Source organism: Aythya fuligula, chromosome 2, assembly GCF_009819795.1.
Source record: "Aythya fuligula isolate bAytFul2 chromosome 2, bAytFul2.pri, whole genome shotgun sequence".
NCBI lineage: Eukaryota > Metazoa > Chordata > Aves > Anseriformes > Anatidae > Aythya > Aythya fuligula.
In genome coordinates this window covers 90,969,380-90,993,134 of record NC_045560.1, presented here as the reverse complement: position 1 = coordinate 90,993,134, position 23,755 = coordinate 90,969,380, and the positions used below count along the sequence as shown (strand labels likewise).

Below are 23,755 nucleotides of genomic sequence, written 5' to 3'. Positions count from 1 at the left end.
TGGGAAGGTAGGCACGGCAGCTACCTTGCTGCGTGGACTCCTAGACTGACCAGTGATGTTCTTGCACCACATCTGCACCAGACTGGGGAAATTTTCTGGCTTCTGTATCCCCTTTTAATGCCTTTTGGCAGAACCTTTCAGATAATTCTGGCATAGCTAAAATCAACACTGAACAGCCTGTTTGGACTGAGCCGGTGGATGTAAAATGTCTTTGGCTGATGAACTTGCCCTTTCCTTCTTGCCCACCAAAAGCGTGCTAAAACCTCTTGCCTGTTCACTTGTCAACTCTGGAAGAGCTTCTCATTGGAGAAGCTAATCTTTGTTTTGTCAGGCGTTAGCTGACAAGAATTCCCCGGTTCCCTGAGACTGGAAGCCTTTGGCAGCTAAAAATTCAGGCCTGCTCCACCTGTGGGCCACGCTGCTGTCACCATGGCTTTACAAGGGGCTTTATGCCTGCACCGATTTGAGCTCCTGCAGGAGGACCCGATGATAAATCCTCATTAAACTAAGAACTTTCTTTGATCCCATCGTTCATGGTCCCAAAGAAAATATGATGGGGGAACAAGGGGTTATTTGAGGAGTGCTGCCAGGATGTAGCTGGCATGACTCTGAGGCATGAACAGCTCATGTAGCTGGCTGATGTGAGCAACTTTCTTCTTTTTTTCCTTTTCTTCATCTAGTAGTGCCTTATTACAGAGCTTCCCAACCTGAAAATGTAGTTCAGTCTTTCTGTGTTTCCTCAAGGACAAAGAGGCAAAAGGGAATGCAGGGGACTGCCTCACGCTAGCTCAGTTTTACCTTCTGCTGCAGGTGGAGCTTGTTTGTAAGCTCAACATTTGAAATGCCCCCCGGTGCTTGTCTGTGTGGTGTTATGGTGCTCGCACAAGTTCTCCTGGGAGCCAAGGAAGGCTCCAGCAGAAACTGGCAATGATTTAGTTTTAAAAAAAATAATAATAATGGTTTTGTAACTCGCATTACATCACTCTTTCCAATTATAGTAACTTTCATAACAAGGTAATAACTCCATGTAATAGTCTGTGTATGTTGTTTGTTACTACTACTCCTTTCTTGAGATGTGGGTTATGCAGATACTCTACATCTGAAAGTTATGAACCATCTGTCTAGCAAGGTAGGGCTATAAAATATTCTTAGCTTAAGTGCTTTTTTTTTTTTTTTTAACAAGTGTCTTCAAAAAATATCCACTAGGTGAAGCTGTGTGGAGTAAGTGTGCTTTGTTGAATTCCAGCTGATGATATCTTCTGTGGAAATTTTGTTTGAAGTCAGTTTCATATTCCTCACTTGACACAAGGTTTCGGTAGAGGAAGCATTTTTTTTTTTTATCTTCTGTTATCTAGAAGGAAGGGAGGGAGGACAAGACTGTGAAAATGTAAAGTTTCTCATAATCCGAATGTCCTTTCTGTTAGAGGCTATGCTTCTGCATGTGCGCCTCAGCAATTCCTGAGGAAAACCGCTTCCATTTTGTCAATGCCATCCACTTCATTCAGCCCACAGGTACCGATTTATCAGCCTGTGGTCAGACTCCAACAGGTCATCCTTTACGGTCAGTAGTGGGGAGGAGCTCCTTTTATCTTTCCCCTGAGCGGAACATCTCAAAACCAGGGCTTTTTGTCAGCAGTTTGGCTGCGGCAGCTTGATTATCTACACGGTGCGAGTTGCTGGGAAATGTCACTTAGTGACAGGTTAAATGTTATAACCTCCTGTAAGCTATGTATGTAACAGGGCACTTTACAGTCTGCCTGTGCAATGCTGAGCTGTTCTCCGTGTAACATACGTTGAACATTAACTACTATTTGGGTACAGAAGGTGGAGGGTGCACTCTGGTTTCTATTGGGCGTGTGGCATTTTAAGGCAAACATGCAGGTAGCCATAGAGCAAGCAACCAGGAGTAGTGATCATAGGGCATCAAATCCGTATATCCCCAGTTCTGTGAATTCCTCGTGTCTTGCCTTTTTTATTGCTTCAGAGGGTTTTTTTCTCCCTCATTTGAGTGGAATTGGTCTTAATTCTGTTGTCCTTTGGCATCTTTTAAAAAGAGCTGAATTTACCGTGTATGAGTAAACATTCTGGATATTTTTTTTTAATAAAAATATCAATTTAATAAAAAAGCAATGGTTTATAACAATGATTGGACATCGAAAATTCCTAACTTCCTAGCCATATATTGCTTTAAGAAGCTGTCATCTTGTCTGCCTCCGGTGGTTTCTTGAACTTTGACTAAGACTCTCTATTATTGACCTCCTGTTCTCCATGCCCTAAAATAATAAACCGGTATCTTCTGATGATGGCTTAATGCTTGTCTAAGTTTTTATGCAACTTTAATGGCACTCCTAATGCTCTTCCTGAAATGAGAACCTTATCAATTTGATTTCTGTGTTCTACACTGTTAGTCCAAAGGAGTTGCTACTTAGGTATAATTAATAAATTTTATTTAAGCTTGATTGACCTCAGAAAAAAATAGAGCTGAAACTCTTCATTTTGTCTCTCACTGGAGAAGATAGATTTTAGATAGTCTGGAAGCCTGGACAGGAGTTTCTTTGTGTTATGATTAATGCTGCTACTGCACAGAAGGCCAAATTAAAGAAACTGGAAGTTACATAGATCTCAGCTGAAATTGGTAAATTCTGCTAGGATTTGGGATGAAGTGGGAATGCCTAATAAGTTAGAGCATTTAAAATAAAAATTTAAAAAAATCCTCAAAGTGGAAGGAGGAACAGCAGGCAGAGAATTGTTTCCAGACCTGTGTGCTGTACGTTCCTGTATAAAATAGAGCTGTAGCTTCTGTCTCCTTCTGGGGTTTATGTTAATCTCATTCGTAGCCAAGCTTTTTTGTTGGTTTTTTTTTTTTTTTTTTTTTTTTCCCCCTCAGGAATTTGTAAACTTCTTTTCCTGCGTAACACAACAGTGCTTGCAGAAAAATTAGCTTGTTATACTCTCTTCCTCCTACCCACCTGTAACCTCCATGCTCCACTTCTTCTAGCATTGAAAATTGAAGCACTGGGTGCTTCAATTCTGTACTCTGAACAAGTAGATGTGCAGATTGCAGCTGAGCTTTAAGATCAGCTTACTTTCTTGCTAGTACCATAGTCTATGATTTGGGTTAGCTTCGTTTCCATGCCTGTGTGTTACAAGTGTCATGCTAAATAAAACCAAAAAGCTATAATTCTTTGCTCCATTTGAAGGCTATAAATGCGATTGCAATTAGCAACGTGATTGAAGGATTCTTATCAAATCCCATTAATTTCCCTCGTGGTGCTCTTTAAGTATTCAAGCTGTCCAGAATGTATTTTGCAGCTGAAGTGGTGGTATGTGGCACTGCATGACTACAGTCAACATGTGATAACAGCCAGCAGATTTCGGGCAGTGTGTCAAGCAAGTGTTTAGTGGAGAATTTGGCTTCCTGGGGTATTTTTTGCTCCATGATTTGAAAGATTGAACGTCCTGTAAGTGTTCTGTTTCTCTCCTGTACTCTGAGTTACAGTGAAATTTGACTGTTTTCTTTGAGAATAAAGTTGGATGCTGTTGGAATAGCGGCACATGAAACATGTCACTTATTTCTTGGGGGAAAAAAAAAAGTCCATGTGGTTCTTCAGAATACCTAGGATTACTATTTAGATACTATTTTCCATTGTGCAATGCTTCTCCCCATATTTAAACTTAAACCACAACAAAAATCCCACACACCTGTCTCCCCAATACACACAGTCACAAAACAAACAAACCAAAAACACTTTCTTTTCTGTTACAGAAACATGCGAAGGGACAGGAGCTATTTGACCAGATTGTATATCATTTGGACCTTGTGGAAACTGATTACTTTGGCCTACAGTTCATGGATGCCTCCCAGATTACAGTAAGTATAAATTTAGTTATTTTTTATGTTCTGCCGTAGGTTGTGTTGCGTATTCTAAAAGTGTTCTCAGTGCAGTTTCACAGAGATGTGTAGGCATTAGGGGATATATTGCTGAAACAATTGATGTTGTGTGTGGATCTTGCAAATAAAGTTAAATCTTCAAAGTTAGGCATATGTTATTTTGTGATACGTGCCTGATGACTTCATCATGCTAAATATGAAAAAGCAACGATTGTGGGTAAAGGAAAACATGCTTCATTTAGTAGCCTCGTGGTATTATAAATGAGTTAAATACCTTACAAGCAAAGGTTTTGTGATACTCCTATCCTAGCTGTTCCATGCAAAGATTGTGTTGCTCTGTAAACTGTTTGCGATAGGAGAGAAAAGCTTTCCTTCTGTTCCCTATCCAGTGACGCCCACCATCTAGGTAAAAGGAGGGGTGGGAAGTACAGTATTTAAAATGCAGAGAGATTAGGTTAAAGGACCGCAACCTTACATAAACTGTATTGCTATAAATTATTTTCTTCATTCACCTTACATGCTGAGGTATCGGTGTGAGTACAGCCTGGATTGTGGATAGACAGTGTGCAGACTTGGAAAATGTGTTTGCTTTTAGGTTATCTGGTTAGTATGTAAACATTTTTCAGAAAGCAAGAGAATAAAGATGTATTCTGTGACATTAAAACAAAAGAATGGGATAACAGCAAAAACATTGACATCTTGTTAAAAGCAGATTTTAACTATTATTGTCTCAGAATTCTTGGCTTTATTCTCTAACAAGCATGGGTCAATGGGATTCAATTAGATCAGTGTTTTACCAACTGCACTGTCATGGTATGGGTGTTAACCTACAGCTTTGAGCAACAAATAGCAAATTTGTCTGGATACAATAATGAATTGATACTGAGAAAGGGAATCCTTGCTTTTGGGGAAGAAGTTAGTAGATTAACTGTATAAAAATTAACCTAATATCCCGGTTAATTTAAGGGTGTATGTATTTTTCACTGGAAAATAATTTCTGAATGAAGTATGTCCATAATGGGATGGAGGTTCTTAGTAAGTTTGTGCACCTGTGTTCCTCAAAAAATGTGTATTACATGAAATGTATAGCCTTTTGTGATGGAGCTGATCATTAGGACACAGCTAACAGAGCAGTGCCTGCTCATTAGAAGAGAAAAGGGTGACACTGTAGCTGACTGTCAAATCACCTAATTGGGAACTTGATTGTTAAGAGTAGTTACATATAAGGAATTCAGTAATGTTTGGGAAGAAAGAAAGGTGAAAGGGAGAGCTAAACATCTTTTCCTAGCAAGAAAGAGAGCAGACTGGAGCCAGAAGACCTGGCTGAAGAAGTGAAAAATGCTTTTTCTTGAATGTTCGCAAAACTGGAGGCTCTTTTGAATGGTAAGAAGGATGAAGCAGAAATGTGAACAAGTATTCTCTTCCATAGATAGCTCTATCCCTGGTGTTCAGTGCAAAGTGTGCCTGTACGTGCAAGTGTTTTAGAACTTAGCTTTGTCTGCGTGCTGTTTCTTTCAGTCATCAGGTTGGGGTGGGGATGTAAAAGTAAATCATGACGTCTACTGTTACAGAAGGATAAGAGCTACGACCAGCTTTTGGGGACATGAAAAAGCCAACAGTGTTTGCAGGGCTTTGGGTTATGTTTTCCTGGATCCGGATGGGTGATAAGGTCGTCACCTCCACAAGTGCAAGGCTAGAAGCTCTCATTTGCTTTTGGGGTTTTGCCTGGCTGAAGCTGAGCAGAGTGGAGAGCTTAGAGGGATTCAAGGCACAAGCTTCTATCGTCCCCAGCACTCTGTACAAAGAGGTTCCATGCTTTTAAAAGCCTTTCATGGTCTGTTTTGAACTTGTGACCTGCTCATTTCATTTGCATAGCAATTAATGCATAGCCTTCGTGTGCCTCTGCTTAGTGCCAGCCAAGCCACACAGTGGCAATTGCAAGAGTGGGAGATTAAAGTTGTGTAAACTCCTGGAGGCTCTAAGGCTTTGTCTTTATTATGTATTGTTGAGTGCTAAACATCTTTAAGCCACCATTGTAAGTAAGAGAACACAGAATGGCCTTTGAATGGTGGAGATCGCTTCTGTGCTCCAAGGCCAACAGCTTTTCAGTGCCGTGTGTTTCTTAGTAACTTTGCCAACAAGTCAGACCAAGCAGTGTTGATAACTGATTTGGAAAAGAAAATCATTATGAGAGCTTGTCTGCTTAAAAAAAAAAAAGTGGGGGGAAACTCTAATGTTTGAACAGCTTATTCTTAATATATAAAAATAACACCCTCAATGCAAAAAAACAAACAAAAAAAACAAAACAAAACAAACAAAAACAAAAACAAAAAAAACACACACACACAAAAAAAAACAAACACATGAAGTTGGGAAAGATGTCAGCAATAAAAAGATACTCTAGAGCCTATTCAGTGACTTCTGCATCAGTTTGCATCTTGTGCTGTTTGAAGATATCCATGGATAATAGGATGGAGAGAATCATCCAATCTAAAGAGCTGTGAAAGATTTTATTCTAAAGCAAATCTTTGTGTACTGCTGAATTAAAGTTACCTGGTGTTAACTCCAGAAGCAGAAATACTCGGGGAGGAGAGGGGTTGTTAAGTTCTGTTGGTGTGTGGGAAAACTTCATGTAGCAGAAAGTCTTTATTAAAAAGTGAGAAATTTTAAAACATGACACGGGTGCGTTGCCTGCTGTTGCCCACTACCTTGACTAATTACAATTTATAAGTTGTAATGAAGAACTAAACTGCACCTTACTGTAGTTGCATTACAATGGCTTTAAACCAACTCTTTCCTACCAAATTCAGTAACGTAACTCCCGAGACGTAGTGCTCTGCAGCCCTTCTAGTGGTCAGATGGGAGATAACTCGCTGTGTCTGGGTCTTCTAGGCCATCTCCAAAGTGGGATGCTCAGGAGATGACACATTGGGGGGTGGAAAGAAAATATTGGAACTGCTATTTATATTTCTTAAAGAAATTAAACTTTATTAACATCTCATATGCATCTTGACAGTGGCACGCTCGCTCAGTCCATATGTAGTTGGGGTAGTTGAAGGGTGTCACTCAAATGTAGAAGGTCTCTGCAGTGGTTTAGTGGAAAAGTTTATTGGGTTTTCAATCACTTTTAGTGGGGAGGGTTCTAACAAAGCAGGAAGGCTTGAAAGCTTGATTCAAGGCTGGAAATAGCAATAGCAAAATCTCGTGAGATCTCACTGCAGAAGCAGAGTTGCCATGAGGAAGTGGTTTATTGATTTATTTTTTTTCCAGAAACTGGTCATGTGAAACACATTCCGTGGTTGTTTTGGGTTCCTGACATTTATTTTAGACTGCTGCTAGCTAATGTTTATTAATTTCATGTTCAGGCTTGTTCTTCCTTTGTCTCTTACTCCAAATTATCATAAGAAAAAGAGCTTCTGGGTGGTTTACCACTCCATGTGAGCTGCACCATATTGTAAGGTTCTCTCAGGATACAGATCTCTCCGCTCCTACAGTTGTATTCTTAGTCCTTGTTGTCTGTCCCGTGATGGCAAAACATGGATGCCCTCCCCATGTGTTACAGGAAATCCAACAGAAGGATGGCTATTGTTGATTAGCCTGGAATTTCCTTCTGTTTCCCTCCTGCTCCTGTTTCTGATGACAAGAACATCTGTAGAGTAATCGAGGAGGAAGAAAAAATGATACAGCTTTAAACGCTGTTCATTATTTCCAAGTGGGCTGCTATAATCCTTGAGGTGTGAAACTTGAGTTGGGAGTGAACGGAAGCAAAAGCATTAAAATACCTTTTCCTAAAGGTATCTCTAAGTGAACATTTAACTCCTTTATGTCCAGTCTCTAACATCACAAAGACCCCTTGTCCTTGGCTTAAGGAAGGGTGGTACGGGACAGCCTTTCCCAGCTGTGGGTGTAGATGTATCACGGTTTGTGGGCACTCCATGGTGAGGACATGCTCGCACACACACAGTGTATCTGGCACACTGGGCAGTGCTGGATTTACAATGTGTGCAGCAAGACTTTGTGCAAGGACAGCCTGTGCCTCCTGCAGGTGCTCGTGGCTACGAGGCAGGACAGAGCTCCGTGAAGAGGTGAGAGCCAGGGCTGGATGGCAGTGAGCTGTCCTGGCAGGCTGCACTGTTTCCTGAATATTGACTTGTTCCTAAATAGGATTTCGATTCATTTACCGTGAGAGGTGAGAAGGCAGCGGAGGGAGGAGATGGAGAAGAGTGGCTCTGATGAAAGCAGTATTCCAAGTAAGACAATGGAAGGAAAAGAAGGGGCAAGGACTGTATAGCCCAGACTGGCCCTAACCATCAACAGTGTGTTAGGACCCACTGATCCAGACACTGAGATCCTCATCTGTATAGATGCTCTGGAGTCCTGATTCTTCTGGGAGGGTCAGGATCATGTATGCTTCACCATACAGTTTTTCAACACTGAAGTGTGAGAATAAAGCAAGTTGGACAACAACAAATAATCTCTCAATGCCTTTGTTTTCTGTGTTTCACTGTGAACTAGGCTCCTGGATGTTCCAGCAGCTTTCAGCTCAGAGCCCTGGAGATATTAGGTGCATCGTGGCTACTTCTGCTGTATATAAATTTTAATTAAAGTGTTTGTTGTCATTCAAATCAGGAGGTTTTTTTTTCAATTGCTTGCTTTTGATATTAACACTTTATTTTTTTTCAAGTGTCTGAGGGATGTTAGGAGAAAAGAGCAACTCAAACTCAATTAACCTCAAGCGTGCTATCTAGGAGCCTTTTCCTTATGTACTGCTTAACAGTGTAACTGACTCTGTGTTAAGCAGGGGAAAAAAAAATAGGAGAAGCCTCAGCGTTCAATACATTGAATATTGGGAAAAAGCGAGACTGGTAAATACTTCAGCAATGCAGAAGGTTTCCTTTTCTGCTTCTGTCATAAACATGCCATTTCTCCCTGAATAAGCTATCAAATTAATCTGTGACTGTTTCCTCTCCCTGAATCTCTTGTTCCTCTGGATTATGAGCTCTCTGGGACTGGTGGTTGCGGGCTGTGTGTGTGTGTGGGTGGTAGCCCAGAGCAACAAATGCAGGTCGCAGCTGGAGGGTCCCAGAAGCTGTGCAGGTAACAATATCACATAATACTCAGTGCATCAACTGCTAATAGTGGCAATGATATGAATGCCAACTCAGTAACTGTGCAAACGCAGCCTGGCTGTCTCCGTAGAGATACTGAACATCTGATGAGTAACTACTTCCAGCTGCAGCTGTCCAGGGCTGTATTGCAGCCTGTGAACATTTTGACAGGCTCCAAAACACGAAGAATTCCCGGAGCGTCTCCAGTTCTTGGTTTTCCAGGAAGGCTGAAGTCCACATCCATGGTAAAGGCTTGAGAAGCAGCCATGCAGGGCTGGTGGTTGTCACACTGTCTATTAGTGATGCTTCTCCACCTCTTTTTATGTGTATAAAAGTCAAGTGCCCAGTGTTTCCAGGACAGTGAACAGATTTTGCTTTTATTTTACCTTTGTGCATGGTTGGAACAGAAGTTGAAGTGGTTTCCCTTGTTCTGTTTCACAGATTTAGTCAGATTTGTTGTCTGTTTGTTACAAACTGTTTCAGTTTATTTTTTTTCAGGATGTGAGAAGTGCTTGGGCACAAGCTTCAGAATTAAAGATGACTTCCTTTTTGTTGCTGGGATTGAGCAGCATCAGCTTTCAACATTTCTCTAATAAATCTAATGAGAGCTATGCTATACCAGACAAGCATAGGATATGACATTTCACTGCCAAGAAAAGAGGGAATAATCTTGCATACACAACTGTTTTGTGTGATAGTGAGGATCTGTGTTGACATTCAGTTGTAAGTTCTGCTCCTGTCACCTCAGCTCTGCAAAGCAAAATCCTGCTTGGGCTGAAGCAGGTTATCATATGTTATATGAATTAGGATAGGATAATGGTCTTGAAGGATGCTCAGGTGGCTCTCCATTATTCATGTGTAGTTTATCTGGGCTGCAGATAAACCAAGTCACGTATCCAGATGCTCCTGAGATGGCTCTGAGCAGACTCGGGCTGGGATGTGCCAGGCTTTCATGAATGCTGCTGCTTGGTGATATTGAATTCCGATATGCTGCTTGGTGTCCAGAAATAATTCTGTGCCTGGGACTTTTCAGTTCTTTGTCTTAGTGTGCGTGGTGATAATTAAAACATTGCCATGACAGGATTTGAAATACACGTGTGATCAATTTTGTTGAATTTCAGTAAAGAGCCATGAAAAAAAATCTTCAAGTAATCCGTACACAGGATGACCCTAAATGCATTTTCAGGAGTACGAAATGGGCATGTGCAAGGCCTCTGTAGCAGCCTTTTCTCATTAGAGGATTACAGTTTTCTTTCATTATAAGCTAGCTGTTAGTCTATCTGGCTTTACAATTCATTTGGACTAAGAATTACTAGATACTCTGAAAACAAGATAAATGTTCTGCAAAACCAAGATCAAAGGGCAGATGAGAAGGAGTTTCCGCAAAGAAATTTTTGTGGTGTTTTGAACTGTAGGAAGTATTATTTTATTCAGGCTAAAACCAGATGTTTTACAAATCTTTTCTGACTTTGCGTAGTATTAAATCAAAGTGAAACTCTATGCTACAGATGCATCTGAAAGAAATAATTTTGAATTTAACAGAATTTCTTAGTTTGGTTGCAAATAATTGTGGTTCTGTGACCCTAGCAGGAACCAAGGGGTGTGTCATCCTGTTGCCTTTGGTGTCACTGCGAGCTTTTTGCTTTCGAGTTCACTGTACGCTATTCTAGTGTAAAAGGTGTCTTTATGACCAATTTCAGTTTAAGATAGCACAGGTATTAATTTTTTTTAGTGATGAACTGGAGTCTTAAGTGATGGTACTGACACCTTTGTGCTCTAGTCTTAAGTGAGTCTTCCCTGGAAAAAAAAAAAAAAAAAGACCTCCAAATTTTTGTGTTCACAAAATTTAGGAAAGTATTTTGTAGATAAGGCTTTACTTAACACTTCCTTACCACTGTGTTTTAATTCATGGTCACAGCTGAGGGTGTTGTAGGCGTCAAACCTGCTCTGAAGGTCAGTAAGTACGTAGGGATGTTTTGCTCTGAGCCTTACAAAAGCCTGGAGGTGTAAAGTGTGACTGGATGCTTTGCAGCTCCACATAGCTTGTGCTCAAGAAAATTCCAGTGCTTGTGGAGACCCAAGTGGCTGGTCTTGAGCACATTTCACTTAAACGCATTACACTAATTCCTGCTCTGTTCTGCACAGTAGTTACAATTGGCAAAATAAATAAAATAAAAAAGCTTTATGGTTGAGGCTTAATTCTTTCACAGAGTGGATGCCATAGAACATTCGTGTTGTTTCATGTATTTAAGGACAGGGGTGAAAGTAAAGAAAACAATTTTATTTTTTTTTTTCTTAATCAAGGCAGGAGGACCATAACACTGGAGTCCACAAAAAAAAAAAAAAAAAAAAAAAAAAAAAAGAATAAACCTACGTATGCTATGGCAAAAATGGACTGATTCTATGCTTGGTCATTGGGAAAAGATACATGCACTTGAGTGGATTCACAAAAGCATTCAAGGGTCAGCAGAGTGTGTCCCGTGAAGATCAAGTGGATACTTGAGAAGAACAGCAGACCGTGCTTGCAACAGAATAATGGACTGCCAGCCTTGTCATGGATGGGATGTTTGATGCTTTCAGAAGGCAAGCTAGGACAAAAGGACTTCTTGGTTTAAAGTGCATCAAGTTGCTGCTCTTACCAAGAACTCTAAAAGGGCAAGGGATGAGAACAGCTGAAGCATCTGAGGATCTTTTCACGAAAAAGGGGATCCTTTTACTAGAGTACAAGCTGGAGCTGAGAGAGTCCAACCATGGAGGTGAAGAAAAGACAGAGCTTACTGTCTCCTGGTAATAGTGGTCACTGTGTCTCTAGGGAGACAGGGAAACCTGCAGGGATTGCACAGGACACCTGAGTGCCTCACATTGTTAGTTCATACTGGCAGGTTTGCATCACTCATCATTTTTTTACCTTACAATAATATTTGTAGGGTTCCTTGTCTTCCTTTTGCAGCCATATGGAATTGCCTGCAGTGGGCTTTTTGGAAGAGTCAGTTGAAACTAGTAACTACATTAAAAGGTTGCTTACATTAGGGGGTGGAATAGGGGAATCTGGATGCCGAATGTTGACTTCTTGATCTGAATGACTTCTTGATTGAATGAGTCAGATACTTAAAACAAACAGAAAACAGTGCTTTGACAGGGCCAAAGCTTTTAAGTGCTATTTTGCATTAAAAAGCGGCACCCCCATCCACATCCTTTTATAAGTTTATTCAGAAGCTTTTTTGCATAATGGAAATGGTAAAAAGTGAAATAAGTTTTCATGAATGTTCATGCAGGAGATGGCATTACAAAACTTTCTCTCCCTCTCAAATTGTTTCCAACATCATGGTAATTGCACAAGTGACTTACTTATGCTTTTACTGGTTTCCTCAAATGGCTTTTTTGCTGGCCTTCCTGTCATCCTCTGCTTTTTCTGTGGAAAGGCACAGTTCTCCTGACTCTACAAAAGCCCTGAGAAAGTGATCTACAGATCAAATAGGCTTCAACACACTCTGGTCAGAAAACAGGACTGCTGGAACAGGAACTAATCTCTTCCTCAGCTTTCTGTGTTCTTCCCAAGCATGAAATTTAGGCATTTGTATTGCCTTTGAGATAAAGGTAATCATTAGATTTTTTGAGTTCCTTTCTGACGATGATATTAGAGTACTTTTTCAGCCCAGAGCTGCAGACTCCCAAGGTACCATAGGCTGTTTCTTAGGATTTCACAGAAGTGAACTAAGAGGAAAGCAAGGCTATTGGCAGCCAGCTTGAATTAACTGTATGAGAATCTTCATCTCCACTGGAACATTTTTAGGAGCTGGCATAGAGGAAAACTGAAAATTACTGGCATGCTGCAAACACCTTCCTTTCATTGCAGGAATAGAAAATCTTTTTCCTCTGAACGTAGCTTGTGTTTAAATATTTTCTTAGCTTACCTCTGTATCATTATCAGTAGCAACAGCTGTTGCAAAGTTTTTGGTTTTTAATTTGGAGGGAGATTGCCTCTATTCATGGTATTTGCAGTCCAGGCAAATTTTTTTAGAATTAACCAACTGAGCACCCTCCCCTCGTTATCTGGGAAGACTAGGGGCTGCATCTGCCAGATCACTGAGCAGCACATGAAGTACAAGGTGACATCTGGGAACGTCCAGCCTTGTTTGGTCAAGGTCAGATACCCAGCAGGACAAGGACTCCACAGCCTCTCTCTATACCTCTTCTGTCTGCAGGCTCCTGTAGGGATAGTCTTCTCCTTTCATCTAGCTGTTTCTACCTACAAGTGTGGGCCTGGTGCCACTCATCTTTCTGACACTCTGCACCTCTGAGAAGACTTAAGACCTTCTCTATACCCTCCCAGTAGGCAACTATCGTCAGCCATCAGGTCCACCCCTTAATGGGCCTTCTCTCCTTAAGGAGCCTTCTCTCCTTAACGCTGACCAAAAGAGTTCCCTCAGCCTGCCCTTGCCTGCTGTGTGTCCCAGGCCATCGCTATTTTCAGTGCCCTGGGCTGGGCCCACACTGCACACAGTGGTATCTTTGCTGCACTGGGGAGAGCAAAAGGGGATGTAGGAGTCCAGATGCAGTTGCAAAATGACAAGTAAGAAAGTTTTTTTTTTTTTTTACTGTTTTATTATTATTATTATTATTTATTATTTATTATTATTTTTATTATTTATTGCCCAGTCTTGGGAAGAACTCCTAATGAAGTGTCTTCAATGGACCTCAATGCATTCTAGTAATTCTTCCAGGCAGACCCGAAGTCTTCTGTTGGTTCAGGGGAGCAGCTGTCTCCCTAACTGTGTTGACTGATCTGCTCCTGTTCTTTGTGCACTGCCATGGACAGTGTGTCTTTGTCTTCCAGCACCCGTTGGGTAGCCTTCTTGTCCTCAGACTGAGATACCCCCCTGACTTCAGGACCCAAGGCCCACAGTGGCCCTCTTGGGGGGACGGTGGGGGAAGCTCCTGTAACCCCAGTGCAGCAGTGGGAAGGAAGGACATCCTGCAGGCAAGCCTGCAAGCTCTCCCAGCAACAAAGGAATCACTGACTGCTAGGAGAACTTGCAGACAAACCTGCAAGATATCTGCGGATGTCCTCTGCCAGCTGCTTCTGGGCATGGAGGCCATGCTGCAGATATGGCGTAGTTCAGGTGTTCCTGCGGTACCATTGATGTGGCCGCCCAGCAGGGAGTTCTGGCACATTGGTGTTGTGCCATGTTATCTGTGGTGGTGCAGGTCTTCACCGGTTCTTCTTCATCCTGAGGTGGATCTACCTCCATGGGCTCCATATCATCAGTCACATTGCAGGGTACTGCTCCTTTGTCACAGGCTCTATTTCTCCTCCACATCCTCTTCATGGCGCATGGCTTCTCCTTTTTGCCACAGCAATCTGTTTTCTCCTGTGCCACACAAAAGGTGAGCAGCCACTTCTGGTGGTCCTCCTTCCAGCCAAGCTTAGCTGTCACCAGAAAGCCCTGAGGCTCGTCAAGTGGTAAGCCAGCCACAGGGGAGGCTCGTAGAGCCCAAAATGGAAGGTGCTACATTGCTTGGGCTCTTTGCCCCTGTGCCCAAGCCCATGCTCTGAAGGCATGAATGCCTAGCAGGACGAGGGAAGAGCAGCGAACTCCATGAAGCCCATGGCTTCAGCAAGGCCTACAGCAGTGCCCCACCATATCCCCAAAGGGGTGAGGCGCAGCCAGCCTGGTGCCTTCAGAGCTGCCATCCCCTTGGCTGTGTGCAGCCCCAGCCCTGCTGCTCAGCACATGGCCGCTCAGCGCATGGCCGCTCCCATCCCGTGCCTCAGGGCCCTCCCCCCAGGCAGGCTCAGTGCCGGGGGGGCTCGCAGCATGCCTGCTCTTACAGCAACTAAAGTTGGAAGCCTGGAAAATGCCCTGCTGTGAAAGCAGAAGGAGGGCTGGGGAACAAGGGCTCCTTTCCTGGTGTTCACCCACACCATTTAACTTGCCACAGACAGGCTGCCCTGCCTTCCACCTCCCCTCGCGTAGCCTGGGGTCCAGCTGCCCCATAACCTAAATGCTTTCTGGTACAGACTGGGGAGCTCACCAGCTGGCCCTGCCCTCCCAGTATGCTGGCACAGCTCAGGCTGGGCGTCTCCAGGGCTTCCTCCTTCAGGCACCACCGTGGACGCCCTGGGCTTTTTTCTACAGACCTGCCCCTCAGCCAGTCACAGTACTGCATGCACCCCCAGCCTTCTTCCCCAGTGGCTACAGGGTGCTGTAATCGTCTGCTTTGATCTCACAAAATCCTCATTAAAATAATTTCTTTAGCTGGTTGAGGTCCCCTGGTTGGCAAGGTGCCTGTGTAGCAGTGCTCTCTGTAGCCATCAGTAACCCTGTATGGGGCATTCTGTCCCGTCACCAAGTTTTCTAATAAAGCTATTAACCACTGTTGGCCTGGGTGTTCATTAAATCTTAAATCTTGAAGTTGTACCTGAGCAATTTATCTGAAAGTTATTTTGCTCTGTCTGCAATTTCAAGTGCAACATAGCTTCTTTGACCTATCCTGGAAAGTTTATATGGGGTGTAAGGAGCTATCTCATCTCAGCTTTGAACTCACAGGAGCTTACACTCTTTCTAATTCCATGCTTGTCTAGTCCCTGATTTTCTGTGCAACCCTAATTCTGGTTCAGATTTCTGTTACTACGAGAATAATATTTCAAAGTTGACCTTCAGAAGGAAAGAGAAAGGGTTAATTATCTTTTGTTAGTTCCTATGTTCTTAATGTGTGGACCCAAACTCTGATTTACTGGATAGGGTTTTTATTGGACTTTATTTCTCTTTTTTTTTTGGATGGGGGGGAGTTGGGTGAGGTGTGGGTGATTCCCTTCTCCCATATATGACAAATTTATCCTCTCTGCTTTAGAAAGCCACATGGGTAATAGCAGGTAGCTTGGTAGGTTTCAGGTGCCTAAGAAATCAGGCAGTAAGAAGATGTTAGAAGGGATAATTGATTTCTGGTTTAAACTTGCCAGCTTTTATTTAGAACACCTTCTCTTCTGAACACGAGCATTTAACAGTTCTGGTTCCTTCTTTTCCTTCAGAAAAGATTTATTTTCTGAATTTCCTTCAGTTCCTTCAGAAATGACTTGAGAAAGCATTTAACAATATTTTTTTCAGACAGCAAATAAGACTTCCAGTAAGAAAGGGCTTTCTGGTTTTGATAGTTAAGTATATAAATAAGCATAAGGGAAAACAGTCTATTCCAGGTGTTCGTGCATTTTAAACTAGCAAAGCAAGCCAACCAGAAAGGGTCAAACCCAATTTTTTTCCTTTACAGGTCACCTCTGTTATAGATCAAGACCAGGACTTTTCATTCTTTTATGAAGCAAGTGGGGAGCCAGTGGAATTTGCAAAGCACAGGTGTGTGATGGGTTTGTGTCAACCACTGATACTCCCTCTTTCAGTTAATTTTTAGCAGTCACTGTGGTCCTTATGCAGACTGCTCCAGTAACTACAGATTATCTGCTATATATTGACACAAATACATCTTTACCTTCCTGTATGACTATTAGGTTTTGAGAAAAAATTGGTTGCTATCACTTAAGAAGTGTTGAAATATTTATTTTTTCATCTTCAGTTAGATGAAGTGAATGATCAATTGGGGAATGTGCTGAGATAAGTCTGTGCTACCAGTATTTTAATAAATCTTTAAAAAAATAATAATGTGGAACTGAATGGTATGTATTTTCCATTTGTATGGCTGCCTGGTAGAAATTGCTAATCCTTTCTTTAAAAATTCAGCACTTGAATCTCAACCAGTGACTACTGTTTCCTATGGTACTAACTAATATAAAACATTATTCATTTGACTAAAGAAAGAAAATGTATTGGGATTAAACAGAATGTAAGGGGGCTAATCCAGCAACTGAAGTTTTAGTGTACCTGACAGAATCAGAATAATCATGAAACTTGAATACCTGCAGTTTGACCATGTTTTGATTTTGTTGTTTTGTTTGTTTTTTTTTTTCCCTTACCATGGGTAAAGGAGCTTAGGTGCGATCTTCATGTTGTAACGTAGTCTTAAATCAATTAATCCATTTCCTTCTCTTTGTTCTGCACTCGAGCTTTTGAGTCCAGTCTGGATTTGGTGAATGTATTGTATATCATCAGCCTCGATCCTACACTGTGAGATCCAAAGTTGTGTCTCCTTGAGTTTGTACCCTGCAATACCATGCAGTTGTTTAGCCAGAGCACAAGGTAGGCAAAGGTACGGATACAGTTGATGAGAGAACAAAAGTTCCCTCTGTTTCTATTCAGTTCCTGGTGAGACTTCTGAATCCACTTTATTTTCCTGTTCTGAAGTCAGTAACTGGTATAGTATATAGGCCAGCACGGACCCTTTTGGCTTTAGTTAGAATGCCATGAAATCTTCAACTCAGTGTTTGGAGGTTTTCTTCTGCTTCATTAAGAAGTGTTTTTGAGATCACTTGCTATGCCCTCAAAGTATTCAAGCCTTCAGACCTCTCACTTGTAGCCTTCATTGCCTCACAGATCAGTGCATTAGCTTTTCTTGACATGCATACTGGGTTCCTGCTTACAACAACCGTCTAGGCAATTGAGGTGAAAAGGAAGAATAGGATGGCAAAATTACTAGAACTCAGGGGGACATTTGGAAAGCTGACATGATTCTCCAGTATCTGAGACAAAGGAATGTTGAAATTCAGCCCGATTTCTCACAGAAGTTGCACAAAATATCTGACTTTACTCAGCATTAGTTCACAAATCTTCATAAACTGCCAGGCCTGGGGACACTAGGCCAAGCATACTGCCAGTCGATGGCCTACCTCTGTGTTTTTACTTTGTGACCTGTGTGGTGGCCCTGTCACCACCGTAATGTGACATGGGTAAAATGGTTTCACTTCTGAAGAAAGATGGTGTTAATGCTTGCTGTGTTTCATCTCCTGGAGCAGTCTGGCTCTTTGACTGCTGGGGTACAGAGAATGAGTGGCCCATTGCAGATGGTATCCTGCCTAGGCTGTGGTCTCATTTCATGGTCTGAGTGAGTAGTTCCTAGAGTCTTGTTAACTGTTTGTAAGCCTCCTTTACAGTATTTACATTTATGATTAATAATTGGAAACTTGCTGCTACGTGAGTTCTGGTATACCTAGAGCACCACATTCGCAGATTAGGATGGTTTTATTAGCTACTGCTTCATTAGAAATTATTGTAGTTGGACTGGGTGGTGCTGATTTCTGAACACAGTACTAACGAGCCGTAGATGAAAAGGTATGGGAGATTTTCTCCTGTAGCACAGATGTTTTTCGTGGTTTTTATTAACATGAAGCTAAACTTTTCTTTTAATTGAACCAGTATACATTGGCTTTGTGACTTGTTTATCTTCAGCCAAAATGAGGAGTGAAGAGAGGCAATTTTGCAGTTAGGTGTTTGAAGTATACAGAACTAATTTGCCCTGGAGGTGTGAAAGTAACAGACTTGTATCATTTCTGCTGATTTTTTTCTTTTTTTTTTTTTTTTTTATTTTTTTGATTATTTTTCCTTATCAGAAATTTGCCATTTAGTAAAGCTTCTGTAAACTGATGTAGTTCCTTGTATAATTCTTCATAAGAGAGCAAAGTAGTAACAAAATAAATTGCTTGCAACTCTAAGGAATATACTTTTATGAGCTGCTGTAATGTTTATTTCCACTCTGGTAGTGATTTCTCAGATTGTAAGGATCAATTAATTGGCAGCCTCACCTAAGGAGGTCTAGCAAGTCTAGTGTAAATAAAAGCACTTTCACAATATTTATGGTTTCTCTCCCTCTTTTTTTTTTTTTTATTTTTGGAGATTTATTTACCTTAGGGATCACAAGCTGGCAAACTTTCAAGCTATACCCATTTATCCTGTTAAATAATTTTTGTCTTTGTTTAGGACATAATCAATTCCTGCATTTCTATCTAACATTTTTTTTTCCACAGATATTTAGCCATAATAAGGCTGTGTTAAAGAAGTAATTAGGAGTTATTTCTCTTTTTTTCTGAAAATGCAAATGCTCTTACAGGGAAAAATGAAGGTTTTTCTCTGCCAAGATTTTGTTCAATGGTACCTACTTTATTATTTTAAAATTAATATATGCATATATAAAAAGAAGAATGTTTATTTCATGGAAGTCCAGATGGTGTTTTATTACCTTGTGTGGTAGCAGTATTTATATGGGGTTTCTTCAGATCAAACCTCACAGCAGGAGATGGTGCAGTCAAAGATTTAAACTGCATTTACACTAGAGAGCGTGTCTTCTGTAGGTACAACTTACACTGATGAGAGAGTGTATGAATTTTAGTGGGAGACATACTTTTTTTGTCATCACAGGTGTGCCTATTTAACAGCTTGGGGGGCGAATATAACCCAATTTTCCCTAAATGCTATTAGTGGGGGTTCATCCTTATCTTGAAAACCATGGCTATTGAGCAATAGAAGGCAGGACAATACAGGATCTAGAGTGTTTCTATGAAATAAAGGAGCTGAAAGGAGAATGAAATCCAAGGATTGGGCCTGTTATTCTCAGGGCAGTTGATGAACCTGGGCACAAAAGTGTATTTTCCTTACATGCCGCTGTTTTAAGGTTTTGGACGTTGAGCTTTCTCCTCTCAAAAGGAGTGAAACTTCCCAGGCAGTACAGATGTATATAAAATTCAGGCTTTCCATCTTGAAAAAAAAGATGCCTGTCAGCTGGTAAATGTGCAAATAAACACTTCTGCAAATGCACAGAAGTTTAGCAAATAGACATGGCAATATTACTGTTGAATTTTACTGTAATTAGTTTCTTGTGATGGCAAAATCCTGGAATAGAACTGCTTTTAAACACTGATTTTTCTTTTTTCTTTCTTTTTTTAGCATTGGTTGGACCATTCTAAATTCATTAAGAAGCAAATAAAAAGTAAGTGCCATGTCTATGTCTGTTTATTTTGTTACTTCCTTAAGAGTTTGAACTTGGAGTATTTCAATGTGATTGTGTAAATATGGCCTTTAACAGACTGAATATTTCTTAGAAAATAGATTTAATTTAATGGCTAATTGGCTGGCTGTGTCTGTATGTCAAAATGCAAGAGCACTTACAAGTAATAGACCAGTCTTCTGCACCCTCATTAAACATGTCCTGTTTGTTTGAGATAGAGTAGGTTGCCAGGTAATTTTAGTCTGATCTGTGAAATCAGGTTGCCTGGACACAGATCTTGGTTTCTGTCACTGTTTCTGATCCATAACAGGCTTTGTGATTTTTTTTTCTTTTAACGAGTAAATGGAAGATATTTTATTCTGTAACACTGATTGTCTTTTTTTGTGTGCATTATGTTAAAACTAGCAGAAATATCTGGTGTTTCATCAAAGGGAGTTTTGAGCAGAGGGGTTGGCTTCACCATTGAGTTTTCTGTGGATATTTGCTAAGGTGCACAAGTTGTTCCTGGAGCTCTAATAATCTAGTTGCAGGCTTGGGTGCAGAGCAGGATCAGCACTAACCTGTTTGGTTAATATGCTCCACTTGGCAACAGCTGTAGGCCAATTGATAATATTGTTTCTGTAAGATTAAAATGCAGTGTTCTGCAAGGGAGTTGTTGACCAGATTACAGGACCTCACAAAGGTGGGTCTTGATTGCTTCAGTGATGCTTTGCCTTTCTTTCTAATAAGCATCAGGATATCTATATAGATACAGATACACACACACACACACATATATATATCTTGTTATTTATTTATTTGTGAATAGTGAAGCTCTTCTTCAAAGGCCTTTAAGATGTTTTGTTTTCACCCCACAGCATGTGGGTGTCATTCTGCTAGAATAAGTAATAAAGATACCTGTTATGGGTAATTTCGTGTTGGGTGGCCTTCTCTAACCACATCACAGATTGTTTTTCCATAAGTGGCTCAGTGTTTTGCAGGTGCACTTTCTTAAATAGCTTTGTCTTCTTGATCTGTCTTAAAATGTAGAGAATCTACAGTTCTGTAACACCTTTGACCAGCTTAGTTGCAGTATTTTGTCTGAGTTTAATTTGTGAAGTGCCTGCACTGAAAACAAATTGGCTGAGCCCTGACGTGAGGAGCCCTGAAGAGTAAAGCAGTGTGATGAGTGTTGTAAAGCTCTGCCTCACAACAGGATGCATTCCATTACCGTGAATTCAGCAGGTGCTCCGAGAAGAGTTCCCCTTTCAGGATGGATGTTGCTCACTGCTCTGGTTTGCCCCCTGGCAGCGAGCAGATAAGAGTCATTACCTTGCTGATCCAAACCTACCAGTGGCGCCCAGTTGTCAGCCTGGAGTACTGTAACCTGTCTTCTTGGAGCTGTCCTTGGAGACAAAGTCAAAGCTCTAATAATTAGAGTTTTGGCTGCAAGTCTTTCAGTAAAATAGATGGGTAATAGGCACATACATACTGTGTTGGTGTTTTGTTACAGAAAAGATTAAAAAGGTGAAAAAGTCATTTTTCCAGCACTTCAGATACTTGCAGGCTTTCAGTCTAGAAGATGAGACAGAGGCAGATCAGGATGCGTTGGTCAGTCTCATGTTAGTAGTGATGTATGTTGATAATGTAACAAAACTGATGTATTTGATTATTTTTTAGTTGTTTGTGCCCAGTAGCAAGAAGCATCGCTCTTTCCCCTCTCATTCCCTCCCATCTGCCCACCCCTCAGCAACTGGCTGTGTACCTGGAACTTGCTGTCATTCATAGCATGTTACAGGGCACGTGTCTCTGAATAAAAATGGGTTTCCCAAATGTACTGTTGGTTGAATAATGTAACGATTAGAGTATCATAAGGCATGGTAGTCCTCTATTGTATTTTTGCATGCATCTTAAAATTTAATGACGTGAAATACTTGCTTCTTTGAAGAATTTGAAAGCGTACTTCATTTGGGGTTTCTTTGGTTGTGGGGTGGTGACTATTGCTGTGCTTTAGCAGAACCACAACTAGTTTAAACTTTTTTTTTTTTTCCCATTTAAAATCTCTGCGTATACAGTTGGACCTCCGTACACGTTGCATTTTCGAATTAAGTACTATTCATCAGAACCGAACAACCTTCATGAGGAGTTTACAAGGTAGGAACTACGCATGGTTCAATGACGCCTTGCCCTGAGACTCAGAGGTGGTTTAATAATGGTGCAAAAGCAGCAGAATTATGGGAAGAACAGACTGCTTGAGTTGCCTGTGTGGATGATTGAATCTCTTTCACATTCCCACATGGTTCAGAAGGTATAAATGCTGCGTTGCGTAAAGACATCTTAAAATACCCAGGGATCTTTTGCTTAAATCTGGTAGGCTGTTTTCTGGGCTGTGAGCACTACCCCTTGCTGGGTTCACAGTACCCAGGTGTGATCTGGAAGATATTCTGAAAACTGGGAAAGGAGCACCTGGAGGTGCCATCCTTCTGTCATCTTGGTGTGGCAATCATCTACCTTAATGTTCCTGTATCGTTTTTGGATCTGTTTCTCACAGTGGGGCACTTTCTATATCTTCTCGTTTGCTTGGTAATAATCACAGTGCTCCCAGTCAAACTTAGGATGTTCAAGGATTGTTGATTGTTCTAGTTCATGTCCCTGTGATGTTTACAGGAAACTTGGGTCTGCTGGCCTATGTTTATTGTCTCTTGTCCTATCTGCTCTGTTGACCAATTATTTTTGTCACTGCCTAAGACAAGAAGATCAAAGAGCTAATTGTCACCTATTATGAGACCGCTATGGAGGCCTTAGTATCCATTATCAATTTAGTGCAGCAGTGGTGATCCAAAGGAAGGGCATATTCCTATACAACACATAATTAACCTACAGAACTCCCTGCCAATTACATGATTGAGTGTTAAGATCTTAGTTCAAAACCCAAGATGACTTTTGGGCTTCTCTAATGAGAAAATGCAGTTAAATTAGTAGGGACAATATGTGTTTTCTGAAAATTGATATGTCTTCATACATTGGGGTATGTCTGACAAGTATTAAATTTCCCCTGTGGTCAAATTATTCCATTACTGTCTACCACAAGATTTCTTGCATAATCCTCTGAAGCTTACAATCCTAGTTACTGTGAGTGGTGGATTTCTGAGCTGCATGATCGAGTAAGACATTTCCTCTGAAAGTATTAACATCTGATTCTTTGTGATCTAATTATTGCTGAAAGGTAACATTTTGGAAGACTATTTTAATTGGAAAAGCACTTTAATCACCTAAATTTTCAGTGCTACGAACATATACATTTTTAAATTATAAGTTTGACAGATACCACTGCAAAACTGTGGATGAAAGATGAAAATGAGTTAGAAATTGATTTTACTCTGAAAAAATAGCTGTAGTTTTTCTTCTATATTGAGGGAAAGTAATTTTGAATGCTGCTGTTTTTCTTTTTTTTTTTTTTAGAATCTTTATGCTGGCAGGGTCATATTTTCCATGTATCACACGTATCATGTTGAGTAAAAAGTAAAGATTAACAACTATATAGTCAGAATTTTTCCAAGTGGAAGTGGAATGGGAGGAAGAGGAGGAAGAAAAATGATCATTAACAACAGTAACCATGAAACTGGGGGTAGTTGTTAAGGGGTTCCCTGCACAGATGTTTTTAGTAGGATATCCAGTTCCTATTGCAGCTGTAAACATTGCACTCTCATAATTATCACAGTAATGTGGAAGTGGTGAAACCCTTTGCCCCACTCTGTCCTTTCTTGATTTAAAAACAACTGAAATCCAGCACGTTTTGGATGTTATCTGCTGTCACTTTTATGGGACCTGGTTAAGTTAGTTAAGATAGAAAAACAACAGAGGAATGTGTCTGTACATGCGCGCCGTG

The 23,755-nt window shown here is 40.9% G+C and overlaps 1 protein-coding gene across 7 annotated transcripts in view; it reads left to right on the top strand.

Annotated features, from left to right (window-relative positions):
- Positions 1-23,755, top strand: part of EPB41L4B (erythrocyte membrane protein band 4.1 like 4B) — a 172,060-nt gene that overhangs the window by 45,220 nt on the left and 103,085 nt on the right. For all 7 annotated transcript variants that reach the window (XM_032181453.1, XM_032181452.1, XM_032181451.1 and 4 more), the window contains exons 2-4: positions 3,767-3,871; positions 19,827-19,869; positions 21,942-22,020. In XM_032181453.1, coding sequence (XP_032037344.1) covers positions 3,767-3,871; positions 19,827-19,869; positions 21,942-22,020 — 227 coding nt within the window. The remainder of the gene's footprint in view (positions 1-3,766; positions 3,872-19,826; positions 19,870-21,941; positions 22,021-23,755) is intronic.